This window comes from Salvelinus namaycush, unplaced genomic scaffold, assembly GCF_016432855.1.
Source record: "Salvelinus namaycush isolate Seneca unplaced genomic scaffold, SaNama_1.0 Scaffold477, whole genome shotgun sequence".
NCBI lineage: Eukaryota > Metazoa > Chordata > Actinopteri > Salmoniformes > Salmonidae > Salvelinus > Salvelinus namaycush.
This window is the reverse complement of record NW_024061172.1, coordinates 127,853-142,338: the sequence shown is the minus strand read 5'-3', so window position 1 is coordinate 142,338 and position 14,486 is coordinate 127,853. Positions and strand designations below refer to the sequence as shown.

At 42.3% G+C, this 14,486-nt stretch overlaps 1 protein-coding gene across 1 annotated transcript in view; it reads right to left on the bottom strand.

Moving 5' to 3' along the window:
• LOC120041560 (cytochrome P450 2K1-like) overlaps positions 1-12,150 on the bottom strand; it is a 30,932-nt gene extending 18,782 nt beyond the window's left edge. The window contains exons 1-5 of the mRNA XM_038986436.1: positions 11,878-12,150; positions 5,351-5,513; positions 5,023-5,172; positions 4,763-4,923; positions 4,427-4,606 (exon numbers count right to left, since the gene is read on the bottom strand). Of these exons, the coding sequence (XP_038842364.1) occupies positions 4,427-4,606; positions 4,763-4,923; positions 5,023-5,172; positions 5,351-5,513; positions 11,878-12,081 (858 nt within the window). The 5' untranslated portion in view covers positions 12,082-12,150. The remainder of the gene's footprint in view (positions 1-4,426; positions 4,607-4,762; positions 4,924-5,022; positions 5,173-5,350; positions 5,514-11,877) is intronic.
• Between the last annotated feature and the right edge of the window lie 2,336 nt (positions 12,151-14,486).

Sequence of the window (14,486 nt, the reverse complement as noted above, 5' to 3'; positions counted from 1 at the left end):
CATGCACATTTGTGGCCTGCTGGATGTCATTTTGCAGGGCTCTGGCAGTGCTCCTCCTTGCACAAAGGCGGAGGTAGCGGTCCTGCTGCTGGGTTGTTGCCCTCCTACGGCCTCCTCCACGTCTCCTGATGTACTGGCCTGTCTCCTGGTAGCGCCTCCATGCTCTGGACACTACGCTGACAGACACAGCAAACCTTCTTGCCACAGCTCGCATTGATGTGCCATCCTGGATGAGCTGCACTACCTGAGCCACTTGTGTGGGTTGTAGACTCCGTCTCATGCTACCACTAGCGTGAAAGCACCGCCAGCATTCAAAAGTGACCAAAACATCAGCCAGGAAGCATAGGAACTGAGAAGTGGTCTGTGGTCACCACCTGCAGAACTACTCCTTTATTGGGGGTGTCTTGCTAATTGCCTATAATTTCCACCTGTTGTCTATTCCATTTGCACAACAGCATGTGAAATTTATTGTCAATCAGTGTTGCTTCCTAAGTGGACAGTTTGATTTCACAGAAGTGTGATTGACTTGGAGTTACATTGTGTTGTTTAAGTGTTCCCTTTATTTTTTTGAGCAGTGTATATATATATATATATACACACACACACAAGTTTTACAACACATACTCATTCAAGGGTTTTTCATAATTTTTACTATTTTAATAGTTAAGACATCAAAACGATGAAATAACACATGAAATCATGTAGTAACCAAAAAAAGTGTTAAACAAATCAAAATATATTTTATATTTGAGATTCTTCAAAGAGCCACCCTTTGCCTGGATGACAGCTTTGCATACTCTTGGCATTTTCTCAACCAGCTTCATGGAGGTAGTCACCTGGAATGCATTTCAATTAACAGGTGTGCCTTCTTAAAAAGTTCATTTGTGGAATTTATTTCCTTCTTAATGCATTTGAGTCAATCAATTGTGTTGTGACAAGGTAGGGGGGTATACAGAAGATAGCCCTATTTGGTAAAAGACCAAGTCCATATTATGGAAGGAACAGCTCAAAAAAGCAAAGAAACTACAGTTCATCATTACTTTAAGACATGAAGGTCAGTCAATACGGAAAATTTCAGTGCAGTCGCAAAAACATCAAGCGTTATGATGAAACTGGCTCTCATGAGAACCGCCACAGGAATGGAAGACCCAGAGTTACCTCTACTGCAGAGGATAAGTTCATTAGAGTTACTAGCCTCAGATATTGCAGCCCAAATAAATATGTCAGAGTTCAAGTAGCAGATTCCTCTGAACAGTTAATGTTGAGATGTGACTGTGTGAATGAGGCCTTCATGGTCGAATTGCTGCAAAGAAACCACTACTAAAGGACACCAATAAGAAGACTTGTTTGGGCCAAGAAACAGAAGCAAGAAAGGTGGAAATTTGTCCTTTGGTCTGGAGTCCAAATTGTAGATTTTTGGTACCAACCACCGTGTCTTTGTGAGACACGTGTGGGTGAACGGATGATCTCCACATGTGTATTTCCCACTGTAAAGCATGGAGCAGAAGGTGTTATGGTGTGGGTGTACTTTGCTGGTGACACTGATTTATTTCGAATTCAAGGCACACTTAATCAGCATGGCTTCCACAGCATTCTGCAGCGATATGCCATCCCATTTGGTTTGGACTTAGTGGGACTATCATTTGTTTTTCAACAGGACAATGACCCAGCACACCTCCAGGCTGTGTAAGGGCTATTTTACCAAGAAGGAGAGTGATGGAGTGCTGCATCAGATGACCTGGCCTCCACAGTCACCCAGCCTCAACCAAATTGAGATGGTTTGGGATGAGTCGGACCGCAGAGTTAAGGAAAAGCAGCTAACGAGTGCTCAGCATATGTGGGACCTCCAAGACTGTTGGAAAAGCATTCCAGGTGAAGCTATCATGTTTGAAGGTAAGACTCATTGCAGCTGGAAACAGGAAACATTGCAGCTGCACCCTGGACGTAGGCTGAGGCCAATCCACCATCGCTCTCACCTTCCCGGGATCCATCTGGACACTCCCAGCAGCGATGATGTAACCCAGAAAGGGGATGATGGAGCGATGGAACTCACACTTTTCCGCATTCACAAACAGCTGATTCTCCACTATGCGCTGAAGAACCTGTCTGACGTGTAGCACGTGTTCTTGGGTGGAGCGGGAGAAGACGAGGATGTCATCAATGTAGACGAAGACAAACCGGTTCAACATGTCGCTGAGAACATAATTTACCAGTGCCTGGAACACTCAGTCGCCGCTGGCCGTTTTGAAGGTGGTCTTCCACTCGTCCCCCTCTCGTACCCGCACCAGGTGGTAAGCATTCCGTAGATCCAGCTTGAAAAAACAGTGGCCTGCTGGAGGGGCTCGAAGGCCGAGGAAATGAGTAGTAGCAGGTAACTGTTCTTCACAGTAATGGCATTGAGTCTCCAGTAGTCAATGCATGGGCGCATTCCTTCATCTTTTCCTTTTTCTCCACGAAGAAGAACCATGCGCCGGTGGGAGAGGAAGCGGGACAGATGAATACTGTAGCTAGGGAGTCCCCAAAGTCTCCATAGCCTTGGTCTCCGGTCCCAACAGAGTACAGCCGTCCCCGGGGCGGCGTGGCGCTCGGGAGAAGGTCAATCCCACAGGCATAGGGTCGGTGTGGCGGAAGCAAAGTGGCCCGGGCCTTGCTGAACACCTCCCGGAGGTCCTGGTACTCCGCGGGAATGGTGGAGAGGTCCGGGGCACCTTCCGAGCCCCCAGGAAGACGTCCCAGGGAAGGTTGCGCTGACTTCAGGCAATGTGCATGGCAGAACGGACTCCAGCCCATGATGGCACCAGTAGACCTGTTGATGAGGGGATTGTGTCGCTGGAGCCAGGAGAATCCCAAAACTATGGGAATCTGAGGAGACTTGATGAGCAGAATTTGCATCTTGTTGCTGTGATTCCGTCACCTGTAGGTGGATGGGAATGGTATTATGTGTGACCTGGCCTATAGAACACCCGTCCAGCACTCTAACATCCATGGTTTTGGAGAGGGGCTGAGTGGGGATGTTCAGCTCGGAAGCCAGGATAGCGTCCAAAAAGCTCTCATCGGCCCCAGAGTCAATGAGGACCCGCAAAGATTTGGACTGGTCTCCCCACAGCAGAACGGCATGAAAAGGGGTGCGAGCAAGGTAAGCCCAGCTCTGCCTAGTTGCCTAGGCTCAGGAAGCGGCCGTCTTCGGCAACTCCCAGGGTAGGTCGGTAAGCCTCGGGTTCTCTCGGCAACGAGACCGTCAGGGACTTCCAGGATGACTCGGAGGCTCAAATTCTCTCTTCCTCCGTCGTTCCCGTAATCACCCATCGATTCGGATGGTCAAAGCGATGAGGGAATCGAGATCTGTAGGTAACTCCCGAGCAGCTAGCTCGTCCTAGACCTCCTCCGAGACGCCGTGCAGGAACATATCGAACAGCGCTTCCTGGTTCCAAGTACTCTCCGCTGCCAAAATCCACCGCATAATCTGCCACACTGTGGGAGCCATGCCGAAGCTGAATTAACTTAAGGGCAGCCTCTCTCCCGGGAAATGGGGAATCAAAAACCTTCTTCACTTCTCCCATGAACCCCTCCAGACTAGCGCATATGGCCAGCTGTTGTTCCCATACAGCAGTAGCCCAGGTGAGAGCCCTCCCGGACAACAGCGTGATGAGGTAGGCTATCTTGGAGCGGTCCGAGGGGAAGGAGGGCTGAAGCTGGAAAATGAGGGCACACTGAGCTAGAGACGCCCGACAGGTGCTTGGCTCTTCATTAAAAGCGTTCCGGAGGTGGTCCTGAGAAGGTGGAGTGGCAGAATGAGACGGCGCTACTCCCAGCTGAGTTACTGAGGGGCTGTGGGGTTACCGCCGTAGTAGGCTGCCTCTCAGACAACCCGTGTAATCAGGGCAGGGTCAGGGCAGGCAGAAAGGTCAAAACCGGGAAAACTAGAAAACAGACACTATAGGTAGGACAGGAGCAAGGGGGAAAACTCTGGTAGGTATGAATGAATAAAACAAACTGGCAATAGACAAACAGAACACAGGTATAAATACACAGGGGATATTAGGGAAGATGGGCGACACCTGGAGTGGGGGTGAAAGATCAGGTGAAAGATCAGAAAGACAGGTGAAAGATCAGTGTGTGACAGAAGCTGGTTGAGAAAATGCCTAGAGTGTGCAAAGCTGTCATCAAAGGTAAAGAGTGGCTTTTTGAAGAATCTCAAATATAAAATATATTTTGATTTGTTTAACACTTTTGGTTACTACATGATTCCATATGTGTTATTTCATAGTTTTGATGTCTTCACTATTATTTTCTATTTGCCATATATTTCTAACTGTGCTGTTTCACAAAAGTTCTGAACCTGTATCCATTTTACCAACACAGTATATTTTACATGAGTTATCTTGTTTTTAATTGAGATGTTTTTAACTGTAGTGAGATTTCATACCTCCAGGGTCTGCTTTCGGACAAGGAACGAGTCCACAAAGCCTCTACACATTTGAGGGTTGAGAGTCTCCTTCAGCCCCCTCACCAGCTCCCCCATCTCCTTCTTGTTGTTCTCAATATTCTTCAACAAAAGCTTCCTGCTTTTCAGCCAAGGGCCCAGCCAGGGGAACATGTTGTACAACTATCTCCCAGTAAACAAAAAGTTAAGCATGAATTACCCTCTATTATTCCAGTAGCCCAGTACACATTTGAATAACTATTACATTTTCCTGGTTTAGTCAAGTGTGACCAGTTTGCCATTATTCTCTGAGTGAGAAACAAATTAAACATAATGTACCTGTATTGAAACAAAGCCACCTATTCGGAGGTTCTCATTGGCTCGTTTTACAGTGGCTTTGAACTTGGGGTCAGAGTATTCAAACCTGCTGCCGTACACAATGTTGGAGATTATGTTGGAGACAGCATAATTCAATGGCTGGGTTGTGTCAAATGCTTTACCTGTTACAAAGGACATCAGAAATTGAATTAGCAAACCTAAGGGGGAAAAAGTTATGTAACCTGTTTTTTGGTTTTCAAATCAGAACTACAAATTCTTACCCTTGTGATTTTCAAACACTTCAATCAGGTAGAGAGATTCCTCTAAGATTTTCTCTTCAATCACTTTCTTGCCCATCCCAAAGTCTCTAAGGTTCGCCAAGGCAAAGCGCCTCATCTCTTTCCATGATTCGCCATTGCCAAACAGAATACCTACCAGTATTGAAAAGTAATATTGTTCAGGTGTCAGGAATTAATCATGTAAGGAGAAAATAACAAATTTGTCAAATATGTGGGTCTGTTGTTACAGCACCAAATATGCTTGCTTGGCAGAATATTGTCTAGAATGCAACAGTTAATCGGATTACATGTTTCACATATCCTACATTACCATGTCCATTGGTGAAGTCATAGAACACAGGAAGCATGCCCCTGTCCCCAAACTCCTCTGCATGGTTGACCAGCGCCTGCTTGACCGTCTTGTACCCTGCCAGGATCACCACTTTTGTGGGTCCAAAGTGAACCGTGAAAACAGACCCATATTTCTTGGACAGCTGTAAAACATAAAATAAGACTTAAATGCATGGTTTATTAAAGGTCCCGGACAGTGAAAATCATGTGGTTGGTCAAATTGGATGATATTTGGATGTAACTAGTTCATAGTAGGTTGACCTGTAGCTGGTACATTGACAAAGTTGGTCATAAAGTTACTAGTCCCTTCCCCCCATGTCAAACACTTGGATTCATGAGGCAGGCATTACTTCTGGCTTTATGCCATGTCACGTAAAGCCGGAGATGTTATACACCAATGGTAGAGTCTTATAATCTTAAGTAATTTAAATATGTAACACCTTAAAACCATCATCACATGTACGCATCATACGGCTTTGTTTACAAACCGTAACATAACTTAAGCGGAACTTGGCAGAACTAAACTGGTAACTAACCCCTTTTCATCTGCATTGTGGCTTTTAGCTAGCAAGCTACTTACCAGAATTCCACATGTCAGTGTTAATTTAACTACACTGATTTCCAAATGATGAAGACATCCAACAGCATTGGCTGCACCGCATGATCATGTCACGTGAGTTCAGTGCACGTTTCAAGCGAAGTTGCTTTATCAATTGGGGAGAACATTCAATGGTCTTGTCAGGATGCTACTCCTGAAGACAGATGCTGTACCATCATTGACAGTGGATCTTTCAAGTGCTGTCCATAATGTAGTCTGATGCGGTTGCTGTAACTCTTGACTTGTGAACTGTATATTTTCTGTAACACACCTGATAGGGATGGAAGAACAAAAACCATATAGACTAAGCCCCCTGCATTGAGACTGAGAACTGCCAACATACAGCTGACATGAAGAAATAATGTCCACAAAAGGAGCATAGTCAGGAGTGCAACTTTGGTTTAAGTAGTGAGGGGGACACAACATTTAAAAACAATGTCATTGAAAAGGCACAATGTGCACATAGGTTAGGTTACTATGGTGACCATAGGTTAGGCTACTATGGTGACCATAGGTTAGGCTACTATGGTGAGCGAGCGTTGCGCCTTTTAATTTTCAATAAGTATCATTACCCATTTGTCTCTGCCTGCAAATTGTTCTCCTAAAAAGGTAGACTAACCTATAGGACTATGCAAAACGTAGCAAGTGTCACTGTCATTGTTGCTGCTTCAGTTCAGTAGCCAATACTGCGAGATCAGGTGCGCATGTGGTATCAATTATATAGAGTAGGCTACAGCCGGTGATTGTCACACAAGTAAATGTAGGTCTCATGGTAATGGACCGTTAATTTACATAAACACATTTAACATCTCCTGGCTTCCACACAGCCTATAAGCCACTGATGCAGAACTTTGGAACATCTACATTTTAAAAAGTCTAATAAATCCATGTAATATGGCCTACACCTTCACAATAAATCCATTAGACAGGTCTAAAGAAGCATGATATGAAGGAAATGTAGTCTATTTCAGAAGAACAGAATAGCATACTCTGAGTCGTCCTTATGTTAGGCCCTGTTATGGCTATGCCATATGGCTGTGGGCTGCGCTAGTTCATTTAGCAGACAAGATTTGCTTAGAATTCCAAGGCATTATTTTATAATATGTTATAGTATGAAGAATATAACTGAACAAAGCTGAATATAAATATTTTCTCCAAACGATTTGAGGTAGTGCACACACGTGGATATTCTGTGTTGAGCGGTTAACAAAGAAATAGGTACTCCTATATGCTTAATTTAGATGTTCTTTAGTTGTTCTACAAAACGTTGGGCAATAGGTTTTGATGTTTAATACACTAAGGCTGCATGATGAGATTGATGATTTGAAAAAAGGTGCTTGAAAGGCATGAGCTCTGCTTTGTACACACTTCATTAGGCTCTCATTCACAATTTGACAAGCACTTGATAATGCCTTGAATTTCACAGCAGCATCCCCTTTGTGGCCGTAATGCACCTAAAAAATCCATGCCTTTGTTGAGCCCTTCTGAGTGCTGCATGCTCTCCATCACGTGATCGGGTCTTTCTCACAGGCTAGATGTTGGAAGAACTGTCCACATTTACTTTTCGTCAGCCAACAAGATGAGTAGGCCTAAGGAATGGCAAAAGTACTAGCCTATGTCAATCTACTCTCCCCCATAGTACAAAAGTCAACCTATTCTATGCGAGAAATACATATTCTGGACAGTTGTGGGATGCAATAGATCCCAAATTAATACAACCACTAACAAAACATTTTTTTTAAGCAATGTGGCTGACGCAACAGATCAGAACGTTTACCTTGAAATGTTAAACCATTAGGCTATTTCTTCACATTATAAGCACAGCACTGCTGTTCCTCCTTCACTCACGCTGCCAAACATAAAACTGACTATTCTACCGATCCTTGACTTCGGAGATGTCATTTACAAAATAGCCTCCAACACTCTACTCAGCAAACTGGATGCAGTCTATCACAGTGCCATCCGTTTTGTCACCAAAGCCCCATATTCCACCCACCACTGCGACCTGTATGCTCTCGTCGCTGGCACTCGCTACATATTTGTCGCCAGACCCACTGGCTCCAGGTCATCTATAAGTCTTTGCTAGATAAAGCTCTGCCTTATCTCAGCTCACTGGTCACCATAACAACACCCACCCGTAACACGTGCCAGCAGGTATATCTCACTGGTCATCCCCAAAGCCAACACCCACTTTGGTCGCCTTTCCTTCTAGTTCTCTGCTTCCAATGACTGGAACGAATTGCAAAAAATATATATATTTTTTAAAATAATAATAATTATCGCTGAAGTTGGGGACTTATCTCCCTCACTAACTTTAAACATCAGCTATCTGAGCAGCTTACCGATCGCTGCAGCTGTACATAGCCCATCTGTAAATAGCCCACCCAACTACCTACCTCATCTCCACATTATTTTAATTTACTTTTTTGCACACCAGTAACTGTTCTACTTGCACATCATCATCTGCATATCTATCACTTCAGTGTTAATTTGCTAAATTGTAATTGCTTCGCTACTATGGCCTATTTATTGCCTTACCTCCTTACTCCATTTGCACACACTGTATATAGATTTTTCTATTGTATTATTGACTGTACTTTTTTTATCCGATGTGTAACTCTGTTGTTTTTTTTGTCGCACTGTTTTGCTTTATCTTGGCCAGGTCGCAGTTGTAAATGAGAACCTGTTCTCAACTGGCCTACCTGGTTAAATAAAAGTGAAATAAAAAATGCGCACATGGCAGCAGGCTATAAGCGGAAATGTTCCATTAGCGGGAACACAACATTATCAAAAGTGACCGCAAATGCGATTATGCATGTAATGCTTTTACTATAAATTAGCATTTATTTTGAGAAAATGATCTTCCCCAAACTTACGCGCTGCTTATGTATGCCAGTTAGGCTCTACACCCATTGTAAAGAGGATTAATGTGCTTAAAATTTATGTGATACAAAACATATAGGCCTATGGGCTCGGCTACATGAGGTGTACAACTATGATTTGAAAAAGTCGCACAAAAAAGCTGTTTCTTATGCTGGGCATCATTCACAAGTGATAATACATAACTCACAAGTGATAGGCTAATATTGTCACCTATCAGACTATTCTTGATTTAATATTGTCTTTAGATATACTAAATAATATGTGAGAAATTTGTTTTGATTTAGAATGGACCATTATCATACACCTGTCTCCAAACAAGGGGCAGCAGAATAAATACATTTCATCTATGCACTTAGAGCAGATGGAGAGCGCTTTTCCCATGACTCATTTTCATGCCAGCCAGGTAGTCTGTACTCCTGTTGTAAAGATAAGCAATGTGCTTAATATTAGGGGGGGGGGGGGTGACCATCTTTATATGCATTTATTTTTTATCTGTAACCCTCTGAAAAATAAATAAACTCAATAAAAAGTTGTTCACAAAAAGAACATTACAGGCTACATAGATTGGCTCCTGGATCTCCTCTTCAACGAGGTCACACTTGATCCACCCTTGATCCAGCGCCGTATGTTTGGAAGTTGTGCGAGCTGTCCATCCCAGGACCCCTATCTGCCCAGTGTGAGAGGCCTGACAAGTAGGAGGCCAAAGCTGAATTTGTCTCCCTGCTCTTATGCATGCGGAGTGCCTGGATACAGCCGTTAGCCGTGGTATATTGGCCATATACCACAAACCCCCAGGGTGCCTTATTGCTATTATAAACTGGTTACCAACTTAATTAGAACAGTAAAAAGTAATTGTCATACCCGTGGTACATGGTCTGATATTCCACAGCTTTCAGCCAAATCAGCAGTCAATGCTCGAACCAGGTTAAGAATTGGAAATAAATCCCCTTTGCGCATGTGCATAACTATGGATAAATCTGACAGGAGAGTTTGAGTGATGAAAATTGGCCAGAGGATCTTGAAATCTCTAAGCAAGAAATACTTGGATTAACATGAAAAAAGAATGTTAGGCTGTTTTCTGGCCATTGTGCTGTTACTATGTGCCAAATGTTAAGACTACAAACCGTTCAACGGCCCATTTTCGAGATTGACTTGTCATTTCAGTAGGCATAGGCTACAGACTAAAATCTGGGTTTATGGTTGTAATTAAATTTTGCCATGGTTTGCTTAGATAAAGGCAGGTAGCCTATGATGGGCCTACATCTCATTTCCGATAGTCTACAGTAGCCTAGACAAGATGCAGTGTCAAGTGTGCTCCCTCTCTGGCCTCTAGGTCATCAGGCAGCTCATTATCCCTCACACCTGTCACCATCGTCACACGCCTACGGGCAATTTTTCTATGAAAATGGTTTTCCATGACCAGATAGGCTTCACAAGTGGCACACATTGATTTGTAATGACCCCAGTGATATCGTCATTTCCACATATTTATTGTATCAAAATGGTAGCCTACAATGGCATATACATGAATAGGCTACTTGATGGCCAACAGAGGCAAATGTATCATTCTCCATATTTAATGTCAGTTTCATTGAGGATTTCCATTAAAAAGAACCACGCGAGGGAGTTCCAAAACTTCCATTTAATTTCCACTTGGGCAGCCGAGACCCAAGAACTGAGCATGCATAAAGCACTTCACTTGATATTGTTTTCTCTAAGCAGTCAACATTAGAATGCAGTTTAAATCCCCTCCGAGTCGTTTCCCAGCGTCTCCATTATTTATTGATGTATCCAGGCTGTATCACAACCATCTGTGATTGGGAGTCCCATAGGGCAGCGCACAATTGGTCCAATGTCGTCCGGGTTTGTCCAGTGCAGGCCGTCATTGTAAATAAGAATGTGTTCTTAAATACTGGTAGGTATTCAACTGACTTGCCTAGACAGAATTAAGTGTGGCTGTGTGGCGACACAGACAAAATATTTGTTTTTACAAGCGGCAGATGGGATTTTCGAGAGTGCCTGCCCCAGATACTTTCATTAGAGACAATGTTTGTTTTTTCGCATTGTTGGTAATTTTGTACATAATGTTCCTGCTACTGTCTCTTTATGACCGAAAGGAGCTTCAGTATATCAGAACAGCGATTACTCACCTCGAACTGGACGCAGATTTTAGTGAAGAGAACATGACAACACCTTTTCCCTCTCAGGATACTGAAAATATTTGACATGGGTACCCAGCTCCACAAAAGGTTCTACAGCTGAACTGCAGATTGTGCCTTTAACTAAGCTCTCAAAGTATCTAGAAGTTATTCAAAATAAATTAACCAAACACAGACTGTGGAGATCAGTGTGTGACTTTAAAAAATGCAGTTGCTACGAAAAGCCCTGTGAAGTAAACAATGCATGAAATGTAAATATAAAAACTTGAACTACAGGTTGTTGGAAGCAGTTCTGTAAGAAATAAAGTATAATTCTATGTTGACACATCTTCTGGAGTGATATCCTTGCAATATAAGTTGGATTGAAGTATGTGTGAGCTATTTTGGTGAGTTGTTTGGTCTGTGACAAGAAAACTATTAAGATTGTGTTTTTACCCCTCACAAAAACTATCCCTTTAAGCATTTATGACCGATACGATTTTCAAGTCAAATGCCTCTATTATGTGAGTGAATACACATTGGTCATTTCACCTGTATTATTTGATAACACTTGGCATTTAAAAAAACTGAAATGGAACATTAACGGAGGAACATTCTCTGAAAACATTCATAAACTCAGAGCGAGTGTGGTAAGTATGGCCACATCAAAATATATATTTTTTTAGAGGGCTCCTGTGTTGACAAACTATTGCTAACTGGTTGAAACACTATGTATTCAACATATATTAATATGTTGCTTTGAAAATACATGCCTATTGAAACTAACTGGAAGTTTTAAACCTGCTAAAATAAACATTTTGAAAATATTTAGCCAGATAAAACAATGTCCCAGATCATATCAACAACCATAACAGGACTTCCTCTCACCTCACAGAGGGTGCGGTAGGGCCTCTTGAGATCCAGCTGGAGCATGTTACCAAGCAGGGGCAGAGGCCTGGGTCCTGGAGGCGCCTTCCCCTGTTCCTCAGAGTTGGAACCAGAGGAGAGGCGGTAAAGAGCCAGCAGAAACAGCAGAGCCCCCAGCAGTGTCACCGTACTTGATGTCTGGAGAAGAACTTCTATAAGAGACATTTTCAAACAGCTCTTATACCTACACAGGGTTAAAAATAGTGACTACTTCCAGCTCATTGATCTGCCTGCCAATGGAGGCTCACCTTTTATAGAGCATGGAACAGCCTCAGGGGAGGGGCTAAACATTCTGGGGAAAAATGTGCTCTTATCTATGCGAAGGTTACTCGTCCTATGAGGATTTCCCATAGTTTTTATTAGACCTTGATCACCACTAGATACAATTGAAGGCAAGTGTAAAAAGAAACATTTACAGACCTTTGAGGTTTGACTGTGTTAACCACTATCTTTTGAATGTCATTTAGCAACTATTAGATACATATTTCCAATCTTTTTTCTCAAATGCACACATTTTGGGGACTTTCACATTTGACACTTTAGTGGGGTGTATACATATAAATGACGTGGGAACAACGTTGATTCAACCAGTGTGTGTGCCCAGTGGATTGATAGATCACAGTGCTGTGCCGACATAGACATAACCTGATCGACCGCTCAGCAAGAAAGAAGCCACTGCTCCAAAACCACCACTTAAAAGCCAGACTACGGTTTGCAACTGCACATGGGGACAAAGATTGTACTTTTTGGAGAAAAGTCCTCTGGTCTGATGAAACAAAAATAGAACTGTTTGGCCATAATGACCATCGTAATGTTTGGAGGAAAAAGGGGGAGGCTTGCAAGCCGAAGAACACCATCCCAAACGTGAAGCACGGGGGTGGCAGCATCATGTTGTGGGGGTGCTTTGCTGCAGGAGGGACTGGTACACTTCACAAAATAGATGGCATCATGAGGAAAGAATATTGTGGATATATTGAAGCAACATCTCAAGACATCAGTCAGGAATTTAAAGCTTGGTCGCAAATGGGTCTTCCAAATGGACAATGACCCCAAGCATACTTCCAAAGTTGTCAAAATGGCTTAAGGACAACAAAGTCAAGGTATTGGAGTGGCCATCACAAAGCCCTGACCTCAATCCTATAGAAAATTTGTGGGCAAAATAAACCTGACTCAGTTACACCAGCTCTGTCAGGAGGAATGGGCCATAATTCACCCAACTTATTGTGGGAAGCTTGTGGAAGGCTACCCGAAACGTTTGACCCAAGTTAAACAATTTAAAGGCAATGCTACCAAAAACTAATTGAGTGTATGTAAACTTCTGACCCACTGGGAATGTGATGAAAGAAATAAAAGCTGAAATAAATCATGCTCTCTACTATAATTCTGACATTTCACATTCTTAAAATAAAGTGGTGATCCTAACTAACCGAAGACAGGAAATATTTACAAGGATTTAATGTCAGGAATTGTGAAAAACTGAGTTTAAATGTATTTGGCTAAGGTGTATGTAAACTTCCGACTTCAACTGTATATGCTCAATTTATTGTTGATATTTAACTCTGCGTCATTGTATTTCACTCTGTACACTATTAATTGAAAATATCTCTGTTACTTTGTTGTTCAGTATTCTAAAGTTTATTATTTAGAGTAATGTTTACTCACAGTATAATCACAACAGTTAATTCAACTTATATTTAGTCAAACAACACTATTTTAGGGTTTATATGGTACCATTTCAGTTGTAAAATCTAATTTACATATTTCTTAATGTGTCGTATTATGGTGGCTTGGTTGTGAAATCCAATCTCTATTGGTATCCATTTAAGAGAAATCATTTCCAGCATTTTTACATTTCCCACAATTTACATTCCGAATGCATGTCAGCCTTCTCAGTAAAGGTTGCAATAAATCCAACCACTTACAGATTAGGTTAATTTAGGAAAATGTATGTTACATATCATTGTGTAGCATACGATAAAAAACAATCAATGTACAGTACCAGTCAAAAGTTTGGACACCTATCAAAACTATGAAAAAACACATGGAATTGTGTCGTAACCAAAAAAGTGTTATACAAATCAAAATATATTTTAGATTTTAGATTCTTCATAGTAGCCACCCTTTGCCTTGATGACAGCTTTGCACACTCTTGGCATTCTCTCAAACAGCTTCACCTGGAATGCTTTTCCAACTGTCTTGAAGGAGTTCCCACAGATGCTGAGCACTTGTTGGCTGATTTTCCTTTGCTTGTATTTCTTGGACGAATAAAGTCTCTTCTTATTATTGGTGTCCTTTAGTAGTGGTTTCTTTGCAGCAATTCAGCCATGAAGGCCTGATTCACACAGTCTCCTCTGAACAGTTGATGTTGTGATGTGTCTGTTACTTGAACTCTGTGAAGCATTTATTTGGGCTGCAATTTCTTAGGCTGGTAACTAATTAACTTATCGTCTGCAACAGAGGTAACTGGGTCTTGCTTTCCTATGGACTTGTTCTTTTACCAAATAGGGCTATCTTCTGTATACCACCCCTACCTTGTCACAACACAACTGATAAAATGCATTAAAAGTAAT